The 16,127-nt window shown below is 37.5% G+C and overlaps 1 protein-coding gene across 2 annotated transcripts in view; it reads right to left on the bottom strand.

The window, feature by feature from the left end:
• Nucleotides 1-16,127, bottom strand: part of LOC126252102 (E3 ubiquitin-protein ligase Ubr3) — a 304,811-nt gene that overhangs the window by 127,103 nt on the left and 161,581 nt on the right. For both annotated transcript variants that reach the window (XM_049952962.1, XM_049952963.1), the window contains exons 11-15: nucleotides 15,033-15,214; nucleotides 14,177-14,316; nucleotides 10,069-10,211; nucleotides 9,723-9,889; nucleotides 5,059-5,308 (exon numbers count right to left, since the gene is read on the bottom strand). In XM_049952962.1, the coding sequence (XP_049808919.1) occupies nucleotides 5,059-5,308; nucleotides 9,723-9,889; nucleotides 10,069-10,211; nucleotides 14,177-14,316; nucleotides 15,033-15,214 (882 nt within the window). The remainder of the gene's footprint in view (nucleotides 1-5,058; nucleotides 5,309-9,722; nucleotides 9,890-10,068; nucleotides 10,212-14,176; nucleotides 14,317-15,032; nucleotides 15,215-16,127) is intronic.

Genomic DNA, 16,127 nt, shown 5'->3' with positions numbered 1-16,127 from the left:
GTAGTCGAATTAAGTCTGGTGGTGATGAGGGAATTAGATTAGGAAATGATACACTTAAAGTCGTAAAGGAGTTTTGCTATTTGGGGAGCAAAGTAACTGATGATGGTCGAAGTAGAGAGGATATAAAATGTAGACTGGCAATGGCAAGGAAAGCGTTTCTGAAGAAGAGTAATTTGTTAACATCGAGTATAGATTTAAGTGTCAGGAAGTCTTTTCTGAAAGTATTTGTGTGGAGTGTAGCCATGTATGGAAGTGAAACGTGGACGATAAATAGTTTGGACAAGAAGAGAATAGAAGCTTTCAAAATGTGGTGCTACAGAAGAATGCTGAAGATTAGATGGGTAGATCACATAACTAATGAGGAGGTATTGAATAGAATTGGGGAGAAGAGGAGCTTGTGGCACAACTTGACCAGAAGAAGGGATCAGTTGGTAGGACATGTTCTGAGACATCGAGGGATCACCAGTTTATTATTGGAGGGCAGCGTGGAGGGTAAAACTCGTAGAGGGAGACCAAGAGATGAATACACTAAGCAGATTCAGAAGGATGTAGGCTGCAGTAAGTACTGAGAGATGAAGAAGCTTGCACAGGATAGAGTAGCATGGAGAGCTGCATCAAACCAGTCTCAGGACTGAGGACCACAACGACGACAACAACGACATGGTGAAACACGATTTTCTCTAAATCGTAGTTCTTAAAGAAGGAAACTGAAGGACCGATAAACTAGGTACACTCTTAAATGGGTTTATTACTAGTTCTAAAAGTAACTGAAAGATGATTTGAAAATATACATGCGATGAGAAGTCATGTTCCTCATCTTCAATTATGTAACTGTTTACAATACCACATATCCCTGTCTAAAATGGGGCACACTTAGATCTAATCACTGTAGAGAACTCAAGAGTTAGTTCAACAAGTCAGCATAATATTTTTGTTCTTTAACATCCACAGTTGGAAAAATAACTGTTTTTCTATTATCATTCGTGTATTTCCTTTTGTTAGTCTGTGACTGAACCTGAGGTCTTCCACTAATGATGCATGGGCTGCATGTCTAATTGCTGCATACTTGGAAGTTTGTGCTTGGACTCTATTCTTCTTACAATTACTAAAAACAATTTCATAATTTTGTAAGATATGCATGTATAACTGGCTGTAGAATTTGTTGAGGAAGGGACTCTGCGAGTTTATTCAGTATTCTGTAACTGGCTGAACCCACACATTAATGATTAGATCCCACACAGCTACCAAATCACAGAGATGTTGAATGCTATATTTTATCTGTTTTCCAAATAGTCCTAGATTAAGATCAGGTGATTTAGCAGGCTAACCATGGTGTGATAGGAAGTCTTCATCAAAGCAGAAATGTATGAGGTGTGATCAGAAAGTAACTGGAAATTTTGTTTTTCTTAGACTGAATGAAAGCTGCTAATTCTTGAGAGTAAGCTGATATTTTTAACAAGAAATGACATTAAAGAATATATTTATATTGGAACATCAATGTCAGAAAACCCTGACTAATGAACAAGGGTCAACAAGAGATTCGTGAACTTACATCACTTATTGTCTGAACTGTCCACTGTAATACTAGAAGGCATATGATTTACATAAATAAGGAACAGGAGTAGCCCCAGCACTGATCCCTGGAACACTCCCCATGTAGCTGTGCCCCAGTTGGACTCCACATCATAGTATTTCCCATTACTGTGGAAAATGACCTTTTGCTGTCTGCTCTTAAAGTAAGGGGTGAACCAATTGTGAGCTATCACCATATTCCATAATGGTACAAATCCTGAGGCAAAATTTTTTGATCAACGTAATCAGATGCGTTAGTTAAATAAAAGACGGCGCATACTGTTCTAAACTTCTTTTTTAAATTCCATCCAGCACTGATAGTTACATATCTGGCTGTTAGAGAGCATCAGGTACTACATTTGTGGCCTGGCCACTGTGTTGTGGTTGAGGTGGTTGCCACTGGATATTGTATTAACTGTGTGCAGCTTTTGGTACTTGACAACAAAATTAATGCTTTAAGATTCTCTCCTGTACTGTTGTTTAGGCAATGCTTCCAAAACAGGACTGCTTTAGCAATCCTGTGTTTGACACTGAACTTAGCGGCTCAAAGTGAAGAAGAATGTGATGCTGCTTCATTAGAGATTAAGTGATGATAGTTCATTGGTTGAGCGATACATGCTCGCCAGTTGTACGAGATAAGTACATTCACTGTGTCCCAGCCAACTCCTCCAAGATTTATGTTAACAGAAAACTACTGTGAAATGCGTGGTTATACTTCATAGCAACACAGACACTAAAAAAGGAGAAGACGTCAAGTTCCACGATATCTTAGTCAAAGTCCAGTGCACTCGGGATTTTATTACTGGAGATTTAAAAGTTACCTTTAAATGTCTATACACAATGTCATTCATTATGTGATATTTGTCATTAATAAAAAATATTATTTTTGGAACATAACTTGGAAAAAAAAGTTATTAAATTATGGGGTTAATAGAGGTGAGGAACAGAACTGGCCACGAACCAAGTGAAGGAACCTTCACAGAATTTGCCTGAAGTGGATAACCACAAAATGTAAATAATGATGGCTTAGGACTTGAATCCTCAATAAGAATCTTCAATAAAAATTAAGTGATTAGTTATTACATTCTGTAATTAGGTTCTTTCTGTAGAACAGACACATACTGATGCCCACCAAAAACCCTTGTCAGAATATGAGACTAAGAAACACTGTGCACACACAAAAGACCACTCAATATTTGATATGATCGTGGAGGAATCAGAAAATATAAAAATCTAATTTACGATAAACTTTGAAAATGCAGTGCAAATGATTAAGAGGGAAAATTGCAATGATACAACCAAGAGGAGTACGCTGGATCACTATGATAAAAACTGAAAGACTTTCCAAATCCACTCAGAATTCTTTACGAGTTAAAAATAGAAAATTATAGTAGCACAGTAGACACTGTAGGTAACTGACCAAGACTGACTCATAAAAGAAGCGGGGAAATAACTGAGGTAAGCAGATTTCAGATGAGGAAAAGAAACTGTATTAACTGTGAATGGTATTAATGGTAAGAGCTCGATGGGTATGGATAGATAAATAGCAATATTCCTCCCACAAGATGTTTTAGTTCATAACACAAGGAGATGAAGCACAGTTACCTGAGAAGATGCGAAGTCCTATTTAGATTTCATTTCCTTTTAAGATATACACAGAGTGAGTGAGTGAGTGAGTGTGTGTGTGTGTGTGTGTGTGTGTGTGTGTGTGTGTGTGTGTGTGTGTGTGTGTGTGTGTGTGTGCGCGCGCGCGCGCGCGCTAGCTTAACACTCTACCCCACACATTCCCTTCATTGTAACATAGATAACTATGTTCATTCAACACCTGTCACATATTTCAAATTCTCCTTCCCTGAAAATATTGTGAAACTATCAAAAACTATTTCCTGGTCTTTTCTGATCAGGAAGAAAGTGTAATGATATTTAACCCTAAATTTCCTGTATTTATTCATTCCCATCAGCAATGTATTCAATTTATTGTGCTACATATAAGGACTGGATTTGTTAGGGTAGTGAATCCCTTATTACCTCTATTAGTTCGCCAATGTGCTTCTCTGCAGGCATGTTTCAAAATAGTTTTTGCACAGTTCAAAGTCTGTGTCTCTGCCTTGTAAGGTGATGAGTGCAGCAAAGTTACAGCACTTTTCCTCTTCTGCTTCCATGAATAAGTCACTTGGAAATGCACATGTTTAATCTCATCGTACTTCGCATACATCATATGTTTACCATCACTATTATTATAAATATTCTGGCCCACCTATATGCCATAGCTACACTCAGACCGTCATCACTTTGGTCATATCCCAGTGGAAGAGCCGGGTTCAACAGCTGTACTATGTATCCACCTGGCACTTCCTAATCCAGTCCAGACATCCTATCCCATCAGAGGCAGTGTCACCAGCGAAAAGTATTGTCATATGCCAGTTCTGCTGTAACTTATGGATAGCCTTTTATCTGGACTACCAACACATTGTCCATCCAAATGAATGATCAAGAGCAAAGATGACCACTCAGAGGCAGAACATCCCGCTGAGCACATGGTCAACTTCAATAGTTGCTTAAACCATCTAACTCTTCCTTCCCTGCAAAACTAACTTTTCTCATTTAAATAGACGTCAATAAGACAGGTCTCAATCCTGTAATCCTCCGGGTCTAAATGTTTGCTTGCCCCTGCCTTACACCATGTTCCCCCATTCCTGTTCCCTCCTTCCCACCTCACACGCAAATCTACACTCTCAAACTTTCCCCTCTACATTCTACCTCTTCCTCTGATCTATCTCCCCTTTTACAAACCCACTTCTTAACCTAAATATGTGCCATGTACAATTCCTCTTGCCACTACCAGGGTCCTAACCAGTCACTTTCCTCGTCTTGTGTGCCAATGACCAGTCGATCGCCTATCTACATGAGATGAGTGGTTAATTCTATTCATTCCAGTCTCTCTCTTAGCACTTAAACTGTATCTATTACAACAAGCAGAGCATGAGGAAAATGGTTACAAGATCACAGATTTACATGAACCTCTCAAGAACCAACAAGAAACAAATTCATTATTTTATGAAATCACTTACTTTGAAATCAACTGTATAAATTAATAATTTAGTTATTTTCTATGTTCCTAACCAAGTTAACAGTATATATTTTAGTAACAATAATTAATAGTCACATTTTCTACATAAAAATTAGTATCTAAATAATAACTTAGCATTTAAAACTGTAAAAACCCCTCTCCTCTCCCTGTTGTTACCTGACAAACATCAAGATTTCATAAGCAGATAACTGCCCGGTTTTGTATGTGTATTCTCTCTGCTTTCTAGCAAGACAGAATATTTTTCTACCTTTAGTTGGCTACAGAAAACTTTATTAGCAATGAATACTAGGACTTGTTCTCTAATGGCTACAATGCACCCACCAACATGCAATGCTCTCCAAGGCTTAATGCAAAACATATTTCAAATTTGGTTTATGAAGTGATTTTAAGCATACCTGTGACTGTTGATCTTCATGTTCAGCAGTGACAACTGCCATTTCCAACAAGTAAATTACAATTGACATGACATGTTCAGATACAGTGTGACCAACAACTGCTTTATGCAACACTACAAATGCTGCAGAATGAAATACGCGTGATCGTAAAATTTTGCGGGGATCTTCATATGCTTCATGGCAAGGTGCTGGTTCTCTGAATGGTGGCCAAGGAGTACTTGCAGACTTCAGTTTTCCTGCCTGGTGAACACTGAAATGTAAAGTGTATACATAATAAGAAATGAAACAAGAATTATGTTCAGTAGCAACATAACTTCCAATAATAATAATAATAATAATAATAATACACAGAACAGCATATACAAATGTACTGCATAGAAGGAAAATGGCAATGCACAAAAAAATCTATTAGTAGCTGTACACGATATTTAATCTTGCCAACATTATTCAAGTTTTCACACAGCATGTGGGAAATGGTTCTCTACAAGCTCTAAATGATGGTATAATATCTAAAAACTTGAAACTTCCTGGAAGATTAAAACTGTGTGCCCGACCGAGACTCGAACTCGGGACCTTTGCCTTTCGCGGGCAAGTGCTCTACCATCTGAGCTACCGAAGCACGACTCACGCACGGTACTCACAGCTTTACTTCTGCCAGTATCTCGTCTCCTACCTTCCAAACATTACAGAAGCTCTTCTGCGAACCTTGCAGAACTAGCACTCCTGAAAGAAAGGATATAGCGGAGACATGGCTTAGCCACAGCCTGGGGGATGTTTCCAGAATGAGATTTTCACTCTGCAGCGGAGTGTGCACTGATATGAAACTTCCTGGCAGATTAAAACTGTGTGCCCGACCGAGACTCGAACTCGGGACCTCTGCCTTTCGCGGGCAAGCACTTGCCCGCGAAAGGCAAAGGTCCCGAGTTCGAGTCTCGGTCGGGCACACAGTTTTAATCTGCCAGGAAGTTTCATATCAGCGCGGGCAAGCACTTGCCTGCGAAAGGCAAAGGTCCCGAGTTCGAGTCTCGGTCGGGCACACAGTTTTAATCTGCCAGGAAGTTTCATATCAGCGCACACTCCGCTGCAGAGTGAAAATCTCATTCTGGCATCTAAAAACTTTTTTGTCATCTTCATTTGTGATGCTTATAAGCAACAGCAATGGCAAAGAATAGACTACTGTGGGTCTTCTACCAGTGTGACTAAGTATATCAACAGACATGCTCTATTAATATCGGATCAATCTTCTAAGCCAAATACCAAACAAATCACCTCATTTTATACAACATGGGACTCATATAAGAAGTCAAATACTGAGTCCCTAAGTAGGTAAATGCCAACACTACACATAACATTCTATAAATGGACTGAACAGTAAGGCAGCAAATACATACTGCAAAACTCAAACATTTAGGTTCATAGTGTGGCTGTCAGGTATACAGTGAAATGTAAATTGTGTAAAATTTATACATGCATGTTGAAGTAATTAGTCTTTTGCTTACTTTTGCCTATCAATTTAATTGCAACTGCTATTAAAATGTTATATTGTATATGCATTCTTGGTAGTTTCATTAGTGTGGTGCAAAATAAATAATTACTTTTACTAGAACCCACAACTGGTGATATTGATGCGATAGCAAGTACACAATACTCACTCCCATCATTATTTGAATTTTACTGCAGCAATTTAAATACTTTTTTTGATTTTTGTTTTTATTGGCAAACTCATAGAACGACACCACTATGGAAATATGACATGCACCAATGAAAATACCACATATACGGTTTTTGCAAGCGAAGTCCCACTCTATTATCAAAAATATTAACAATGAGACGATAAAATATCATTATGTTTTGGGATTGTTTGATAGCTAAGATGCTGAGCTGATTTCAGATTACATGTCCAAATTTTAACAGCTTCTCAAACACAGACTTTCAAGTCTTACCAGAGAATTTGAAGAATCAGAGTTACACAAAGTTAAAAAATTGCTAACCACAATGGAAATATGAGACAAAAAGCCTGCTACTTTGCTCCAAGAGATGTGGGCTCTTGCCAGAATGCAAATAACTGGCGATTTTTTTAAGAACTATATTTCTTCAACTATTACCAGCCAACGCATGTTCTATACTAACAGCTACTCAAGATGTAAATATTGACGCAGTGGTTTCTATGATCAAAATCATAGAGATTACAATGCCCAGTCGGTTTGCATATAGTACGGAAACTGTTTCGTCTCCATCTCAAGATGAGAGACCTTCCCATCTGGAACTAACAACCCAGATTCAGAAACTATGAACTGGAACACGGATCAAGGAGTATGTAGAAATCACTACGGCATGGACTAAAACAGCTTGCAGGTATCATCACAAATTTAAACAGCGTAAAGAAATGCACACTGCCATGTTCCTTTACATCTCAACAGTCTGCGAACATTCGGACAGAAAATTAGAACATTCAGGTAGAAAATTAGTATGCTACTCACTTGGGGTGGCACAAAGTGAGGAAGGTGAATAATCTAACCACCTGTTCGTAACAGATCATAACACACATCTTTGATTGTTGGTAGACTCCAGAGCAGGTGTTTCTGTACTGCCAGCAGTAGTTCAGAAACAGCAGCTCTAAATTGCAAACTGTTCTGTAATATACACGTATGGTGAAAGACTACTGAACCTCGATATAAGCCTCTCATGAAGGTTTCCATGGCCACTTCTTCTTGGAGATGTTTGTCAGCAAATTATTGGTGTTGATTTCTTCAGTCATTATGGTTATGGTCTGTTGCTTGGTTTTAAGCCAAAAAAGTTACTCAACTGAGAAATTTTTATTGCTAGATGTACCTACAGACAGTTTAGAGTTTTTGATTGACTCACAGCATAAATATAAAGACTTGTTAGAGAGATATCCTAACACACTCACAGAGAAATCAAATTACAATTCTCCTGAAGTTAATGTGCAACACACAATCACAACGGGACATCCAGGCGTATGCAACAGCCGGCAAAATAAAACTTTCAGGAGATGATCAATGATCAACCTTGACACATGCTGTTTGTCTGAAAGCTGCTGATCTAGCCCCCTCCAACTCATTCCAACGAAATATGGAACTTGGCATGACTGTGGAGACTATACAACTTTAAATGCTGTCACAGTGTCAGACCACCAGCCAATTTAAACATTTCAACCGCCACCTCTCCAAGAGAAAGACATTCTCTAAAGTTGACCTTACCCATTTCTGTTGCAACAAAAGGTGTGGCTAAAATAGATGTCATAACACCATTTGGATTTTTCAATTATTTGAAGATGCCACTTGGGCTACACAATGCAGCACAAACTGTCCAGCATTTTATTCACAGTTTTTTTGAATGATTTGCCTTTTTTTGTATTCCTGTTTAGATGACATTCTTGTTGCTTCAGCATCAGAGGAAGAACATATAATGTATCTGCAATAGCTCAATGGCTGGATAAATACCACCTTCACATTGGCATACGTAAATGCATTTTTGGAGAGGAAAAGATAGCATTCTTGTGTTATCAAAGAGTTTCACCATTAGAAGAAAAAGTGAAAATAATCAAGGCCTTCCCTCATACTAAGATAGTAACTGAATTAAGTTGTTTTTTAGGACTGGTGAATTTTTACGGACGCAAGCTTCCACATACTGTAGCAATCCAACAACCTTTAACTTTTGCAAGAACACCAAGAGTTTAAAGAAGAACTATCTACTGCAACTCAGCTTGCTCATCCCTCAACAGATCTTCCCCTGCTTGGACTATGCTATAGGTGCTTCTTTACACCAACTGAGAAAAGGAACAACTGAACCACTTTCATTTTTCTCCACATCTTTCACTAACACACAACACAACTACAATATTTATGATTACAAATTTTTGGCAGCATATTCGGAAGTCATACATTTTGGTTATCTTTTGGAAGGCATAGAATTCACAATATTCAGAGACCACAAGCCATCAACATTCGCCTTTAAGCAGCGCCCAGAAAAAGTAACACCCTGGCAACTGTGCCACCTGGAATTTCTGTCAGTCACTTCACCACAGATATTCAATATCTTCTTGGAGGAGAGAACATTCCTGCTTATACATGCTCCAGAGGTAGTGGACATCATGTTACAAGCTAGCATTTCGTACACAGACATAGCAAAGTCACAAAGCAGTAAGCCGGAACTGATCAAAGTGAAGAATCCAGAGTCCTGTTCCTCAGTGTTTATAAAAAATAATGTTACACTTTAGTGTTCTGATGCAGACCAATGCTTCATTTCACAAAGCGAGGAACGGTGAAGAGCTGCAGCATGTACAGTGTGATGCATGTAGTACAAACACGGAATTTTGCTAAGACAGCTGCTTAAACTTTTACACAGACACGAATGTTTAATTTAAGGACATAGGCCTTCTATCTTTATCAGGCAGCCACATTCTTGGATTCCAAACCATTATCACAACATTTGCCACATGATGCTACCACAGCCACATCTCTCTATAACACAGTGTCAAGGCACAAATGCAATTGCATTCAATCATAACAGTGGTGTCTAAAACACCTCATTATTTAGTACATACAATGTGAAGATGGTGCATGTCAAGTGAATAGCTGTTATAACAAGACTATAGTTTCACATAACCACATAAAACATATCAGACTCAGGGTTGTACTCACTAATCGCCAAATCGATCCATAGAGGTCTGAAAATCACGACGATGAACTGCACGCAGCAACACATGTATTGGATCGTATAATTGTTCCCACACTACTGGTCTAGGTACATACATCCCCTGTTGCATGTGACCACTAGCCTCCAAGTTGGGTGCTTTGTACTCTGCCACCTATCAAAGCATTGCATTGAAATTTTATTATAAAGTTTTTAATTGAGATATATTAATTACTAATATGTGTTTAAAAGAGAAATTAGAAACAACAGAAACATTCCATAATTATTTTAAATTAAAACCAAATCTTGCAAATCAGGCTGTCACTATCTCAAGTACTGAAAATAAAAACTCACTTCAGCCAGGACAGATTCAAAATCACGGCTCTGAGCAGTTCCACATCTTTCTGGCATGAGTTCTATTAACTGACTGTGAGTTTTGTCACCCATGCACAATAATGTTACCATTTCCAGTTGAGAAAGAGAGGCATCAGGCAAACCTGTGAACAAAGAATTTATGATGAACTTCTACACAAAATGACTAAAACAATTAAATAAAAAAGATATATCATCTTCCCCCCTTATGTTGTGTACCATCCACATCCTCATGCAACACTTTTTTTATTTACCGTGTGCATACTAAATACATACATTTCTCAATTCAAAGATGCATTGTGAGCCTCACTTCACAGAGTTTCAAATGTAATACTTCCTCTATCTTTAATTAAAGCTACACAAAGTAGATTCACTGCAATAGTACAACTAGCTAAATCATTTCTGGTGGATGATTAATTTTATCAGAACAAAGAATTTATTTCCTAGCACAAATGTAGAAGATGGTGGATTACAAGGTGCCAAAGTGAATAACAAGAAGATTACTGTGTTCCATAGAAACAGATTGATGAGGATCCCAAAGGTTATCAACTAGCTGCAGTGTAATTAACAAAGTTAAACAAGAAAGAAAAATACATTTGTCGAATCCAGTCATTATACCCTTTTGTCAGCAATGAAAACGCAGAATTTGTCCTCCCTGAAACAACAGGTGTCAATAAATTCCTTACAGCAGAAATCATCAAAAATTTACCCTGTATACTACAGATTTGAAAATTCCAAAGAAATGAAAGTACAAGGGTGCTGAATCTGAACTATAAGGTGGACATAGAGGGAAGAGAAATTTTGCAAATTTGTAATGTGACATGACAATACCACTGAAAGTGAAAAATTATTTTCTTCTCTTTATTGAGACTCAAGCTATCACTCCAGTCAGTGCCATCATACAGTTTTCTGAATGGACAGGCTAAGTTTTTCTTGGATAGGGCTGCCTATGTTGCCACCTCCTAAGGACTCATTCGTGGTGGGAACATTCCTCATTTCTGTTGCAAACATAGTTATAAACATTCTAAGTGTCTAATGTTGGTTTAGCAGGCCATGGCAGATCTGCATATGGATATTTTTCTGCTGGGTAAGTATTTACATTATCCACCTTGCAATAATCCCACTTTTCAAACATATTTTCCATAGCATTCCAACTGATTTTAACCCTTTCATTAGCACCCTGTAGTCTTGCAGTTAGCTTTGCTAACACTCAATCACCAGGCCCAGGATTCTAGTTTCAGCCAGTTTGGGGATTTTCTATGCTCGTGACTGGGTGTATGTGTAGCTATCATCATCATCATCATCATCATCATCATCATCATCATCAACAACAACAACAACACCACAAGTCACCAAAGTGGCATCAAATAAAAAATCTTGCACTAGGCAGCTGAATTCCCCAGGATGGACTCAGGGCCAGAATGCTATACGTATTTCATTTCATTAACCCTTTTACAATCCACTGTCAGATAATTCCCACATAACGGTTTTACCTTCAACTCGGATGACATCAAATTTACTTTCTCTTTGTAACTGTTTTTTGCAGTCACCAGTTGAACATGTTTCCTTATGTAGTACCTAAGCATTCAGACAGGTAGCTCAAACAGTATGCCCTACTTCACAGTACGCCACATGTTTTGATGCCCGCAACTGATAAAACGTTTGAGTTGTTTTACTTGTATGAAAATGACATGGAGAAGAAATGCAAATTATAATGATATCATGGCGTATTTTGTAGATGAATAGTAAGGGTAAAGGCTAGTCAAGTGTCGAGAGTGAGCAAAAAACATTGTTCACATTTTACGTGATGTATATCCCAATAAATCATAAGTTAGTGATGATGAGGAAGAAAGTAACACTAATGGACTATCTTTTGAATTTTGCTGGAAAGTTTACTGTGACTGTACTCTCATGAGGTTCCTAAACTCGACTGGACAAGAGATATTTACACTTGCTCAAAGTGCTCAGCTAGCAATGGAACTGTAATTTTTTTTGCTTTCTATTACCGAATGAACTTATTACAGAAATTGTTATAATGGCAAATATATTTACAACAGAAAAAAGACAGAAGGTGATTCCACTAGTGAAGCACTAGATGGCAAGTTGAATGATGGTTTATCGGAACAAACGAAGGTCCAATTAGTTGACTATTTTACGAATAATTGGCTGGAGAATATCATATTCTTCAACAATGTTAATATGTACATTTCATACTGCATCTATTTACTCATTTACCCAAGGGGAAACAAGACTGATAATGAATATGTTGATTATCAATGCAAAGAGCTTTATATGTGAATATTTATGAGAGCACAACAGGTTTTGAAGACAGGACTCTGTTCAACTGATATGATCCAAAGTAGCCCAAAATTATGGTTTTCAAATCTGTTCTTTAATTATCAAAATGGCTGCAGCTATTTTTCTAATTCCCCTTTGTAACAATTCAACACTTGAAAGTACTACTCATACTGATTTGACATTAGTGTATTAAACAGTTATTCATTTGGAACAAGCTCTGCAGGCATACACAGGTGATTCAGGCTATTACATCAACACAAACAGGTTTCAAAAGAAGACCAAAATTTGCCCCAAATTGCATAAACTGAGAGGGCATATATGATAGACAGTTATACCATTAAGAAAGGATACTGTTACAATGTGATGAATACTTTTACTCTATGAAAAGTGTATCTATCAATCCAATATGCATATTATATGCTGGTCACCCCTTAAAAAGATTTAGTGACACTGTTGAATACATTCTTTATCCCCCCAAACATTTTCTCACTGGTTATGAACAAACTCTCATTCCAGTTTGGGTAACGTACAATTATCTTAGAAAACACAATGTTTATGGGAAATGTGGACATAATTAATCATTACTGTGGATCTACATTTACAAGAATGTCAAACAACGAATGGTGGAAAAAATATTCTTCTAGTTTATGTAAGTTTCAAATTTTGAACAGTGATTTCCTTTGCACCTTGGATAAGATAAAGATAAAAGGAAGGACACATCTATGTTGCAGAAGAAATCTTGTAATTCAACTTGCAAGTAACATTAGGACCAAAAACTCGAGGAAGAGGGGAAGACCATCATCATCCCAAGCTTAGGAAGTCTGAATGAACAGGTATATTTTATAACCCTCAATAAAAACCAGCCAATGACAGATTGCAATAAATTAAATAAACAAATAAAAATTAAAATAAGAAAGTTGAAGACAAAAAGTAGTCTGTCTCTCATGGCAAGTAGCTGGAAGCTAAGACTTCGTCTGTTGAAATTGTTTTAACAAAGACTATATAAAAATTTTCATACACAAGAACACAGTTATTACAGTATTATTGTAATAAACAACTGATGTTAAAGCCTTATGGCAGGATTAACTTTTCTGCTTCCTTCTTTGAAACTGTCACACCATTACATGTATCATCAACATCCCATAAAAAATAAATAAGGCTGTCTGGCAGTATTCATTTGTTAGAAAAACTGAAACAAAGTTGGTTGAGCTGGATAACACAGATCCTTGGCCGTAATCTGCTAATCTCCACAGATGAGTTGGTTAACACACAGTACACTGCACACAGTGATAACTGAAGAGCAACACCTTTAAAGTGGTTTGTCAGATACATTCTTTCCACTACTATTTAAGTGTATAATCTGGCACTCTATCGAGCAGTCCCACACTCTACAATTTTCATACATTTTTTTTAAAATGCCTATATATATTACAGGGTGTAATTTGTTCATCAGTTACGAATTCAATGCTCCAGGTCTGTCCCAAATTGTCTTGTATGTCAGACGCCACATTAATCTGTAGCATTTATGAATATGATAGTCTCCTCTGACAATCTCTAAAGTCAAACTGCCTACATCTTCACATCCCTTACAACTGTTTTATTTCGCAGAAACACGATAATTGAATAATTGTCTATTTGGTGGCCAGTACAATTTTGCCCAATTTTGCCACATACAATGGTTTAGTTTATCATATGGTTCTCATTAACTAACTACTTAATAATTGTTAGTTAGTTAAAAAAATTACACTTCCCACTACATGTATCAACACGAGTTTTAACTATTAGTACCTACCTAAATTAGTTCTAATGCTCGTCAGAGTAGCTAGAAAAGTCATGCAACTTTCTAGCATAGGTGCATCATGTTCACCGTCAATGTAACTGTTATGACATGCCTGGAAAGGTCCTAGGCTCATCCATTCCATAATGTGGAACCTAAAAATGATGGACAACAGAGTCTGGTTAGCAACTGACAAGAATGAAATGTTCACATGTGAAACCCTAGCTGAATGACAATATGGAAAGATACAGCTTTCTGTACATAAAACAAAACTGTCAATAGTACTGAGTACACTAGGTATTCACAAAACATCAACATATATTATAAAATCCCCTGCTTCATTTTTCAGTCTATACATGTATGCTAATCTCAGGAATTACTATAGGTATCTCAATATTGTTTTCACTAACAGATAACTGATTAACAAAGAAGGTTTGTGTATATAAATTATTACTACTATGCCAGAGAAGTTGTCTAGCCCTGGACACTTAGTGCCATCTATGCGAAGCAGAGGGGTCGCTAGTTCAATATAAAGATGCCACTCCACCTGACATTTCTAAGAAATGGTTACAAGCAGGAATGTAAAATAGATTCTAACAGATTTGTCTCTCCATAAAATTAGGAAATTAACTCTTACAGACAACATAGCACAACAATAATCTAAATGAAACTTCCTGGCTGATTAGAACTGTGTGCCAGATCCAGATTTGAACACAGGACCTTTGCCTCAGTCTGGCACACTGTTTTAATCTGACAAAGTTTCGTATCAGTGCACACTCCACTGCAAAGTGGAAATCTCATTCTGGAATAATCTAAATGTACAGCATTTAAATAGGAAAAGTCTCTAGGTAATTCAAAGGCAGATACTTACTTTTCCAACACTGTCATAAGGAAGTTTTCAGGTGGTAGCTGTGTTGCACATATCTGCAACAGGTACAAGTCTGCATCAACCATGGAATTACAGAAGTTGCACTGGATGTAAGTCATTGCTTGTCCTTTTATCTGGAGACCATTACGAACCCACATGCCACTCAAAATCTCATAAAATGCAACCTGCAACAAATTATGAAGTCCATTAGGCAAACAGACATAAAGAAATATCAATTCCAGTAATGTGCTCATTAATTTGAATACAATTACATTTTAAGTAAATAGCACATCATACAAGAATCTCAGCAGTTATTACTCGTCCCCCGACCTTTTCATTTTCCTGCAGTTCAGGATTGCAGGAGTGAGCTATGGGAAATGGATAATCTCGGACTCTGAAGTACCCCACTGTCAGTAGTGAGAGGAAAAGGGTGCTTATATCATTTGATAGGAACTGTCACCCACTTCAGAAGCTATGAAACTTACAGCTTTCAGAACAAGAAGCAGCATTCTAAAGAAGATACTGCCAAGTCCTGATAGAGTGAGTGCATATGAAAACACATCCATTCTGAGAGAGGCAATCATGAGCCCGCGGCAATGCACCCGTCAACACGCATACTGTCTACAGATGAACTGTCAGTGAGGCACATGTTACAGATTTGTATTCAGAATTCCATCTGTATAAAAAGATGTTGGCTCTGCAGATCAAAAATAAGGTCTTAACACAATGAGAAGATTTCACTGTGTTTATGCAAGTGATCTATGAAGATGACCTCAAAGTAATAATATTCATGAGTGGTGATGTGCAATTCCCTTGAATGTGTCTTAAAAAAGAGAACTACTGTTTTCTGGCATCCGAACAGTGCTGTGAAGTCATGAAAGACCTCTTCATTCCCAAGTGTGACTGTATAGTGTGTCAATGCTGCTACTGATGTAATCAGGTCTAATAATTTTGAAACAGTGATCGTGAACTTATAATTTTACATATACATGCAGAACACATTCTTTCTGCCAGAACTGAAGAGACAATGGATACATGTGAAGAGTGCAGGACATATGTGAGAGAGAGAGAGAGAGAGAGAGAGAGAGAGAGAGAGAG

The sequence above is a fragment of the Schistocerca nitens genome, chromosome 4 (genome assembly GCF_023898315.1).
Source record: "Schistocerca nitens isolate TAMUIC-IGC-003100 chromosome 4, iqSchNite1.1, whole genome shotgun sequence".
NCBI lineage: Eukaryota > Metazoa > Arthropoda > Insecta > Orthoptera > Acrididae > Schistocerca > Schistocerca nitens.
The sequence above is the reverse complement of the archived record's forward strand: the minus strand, read 5'-3'. Positions and strand labels throughout refer to the sequence as shown.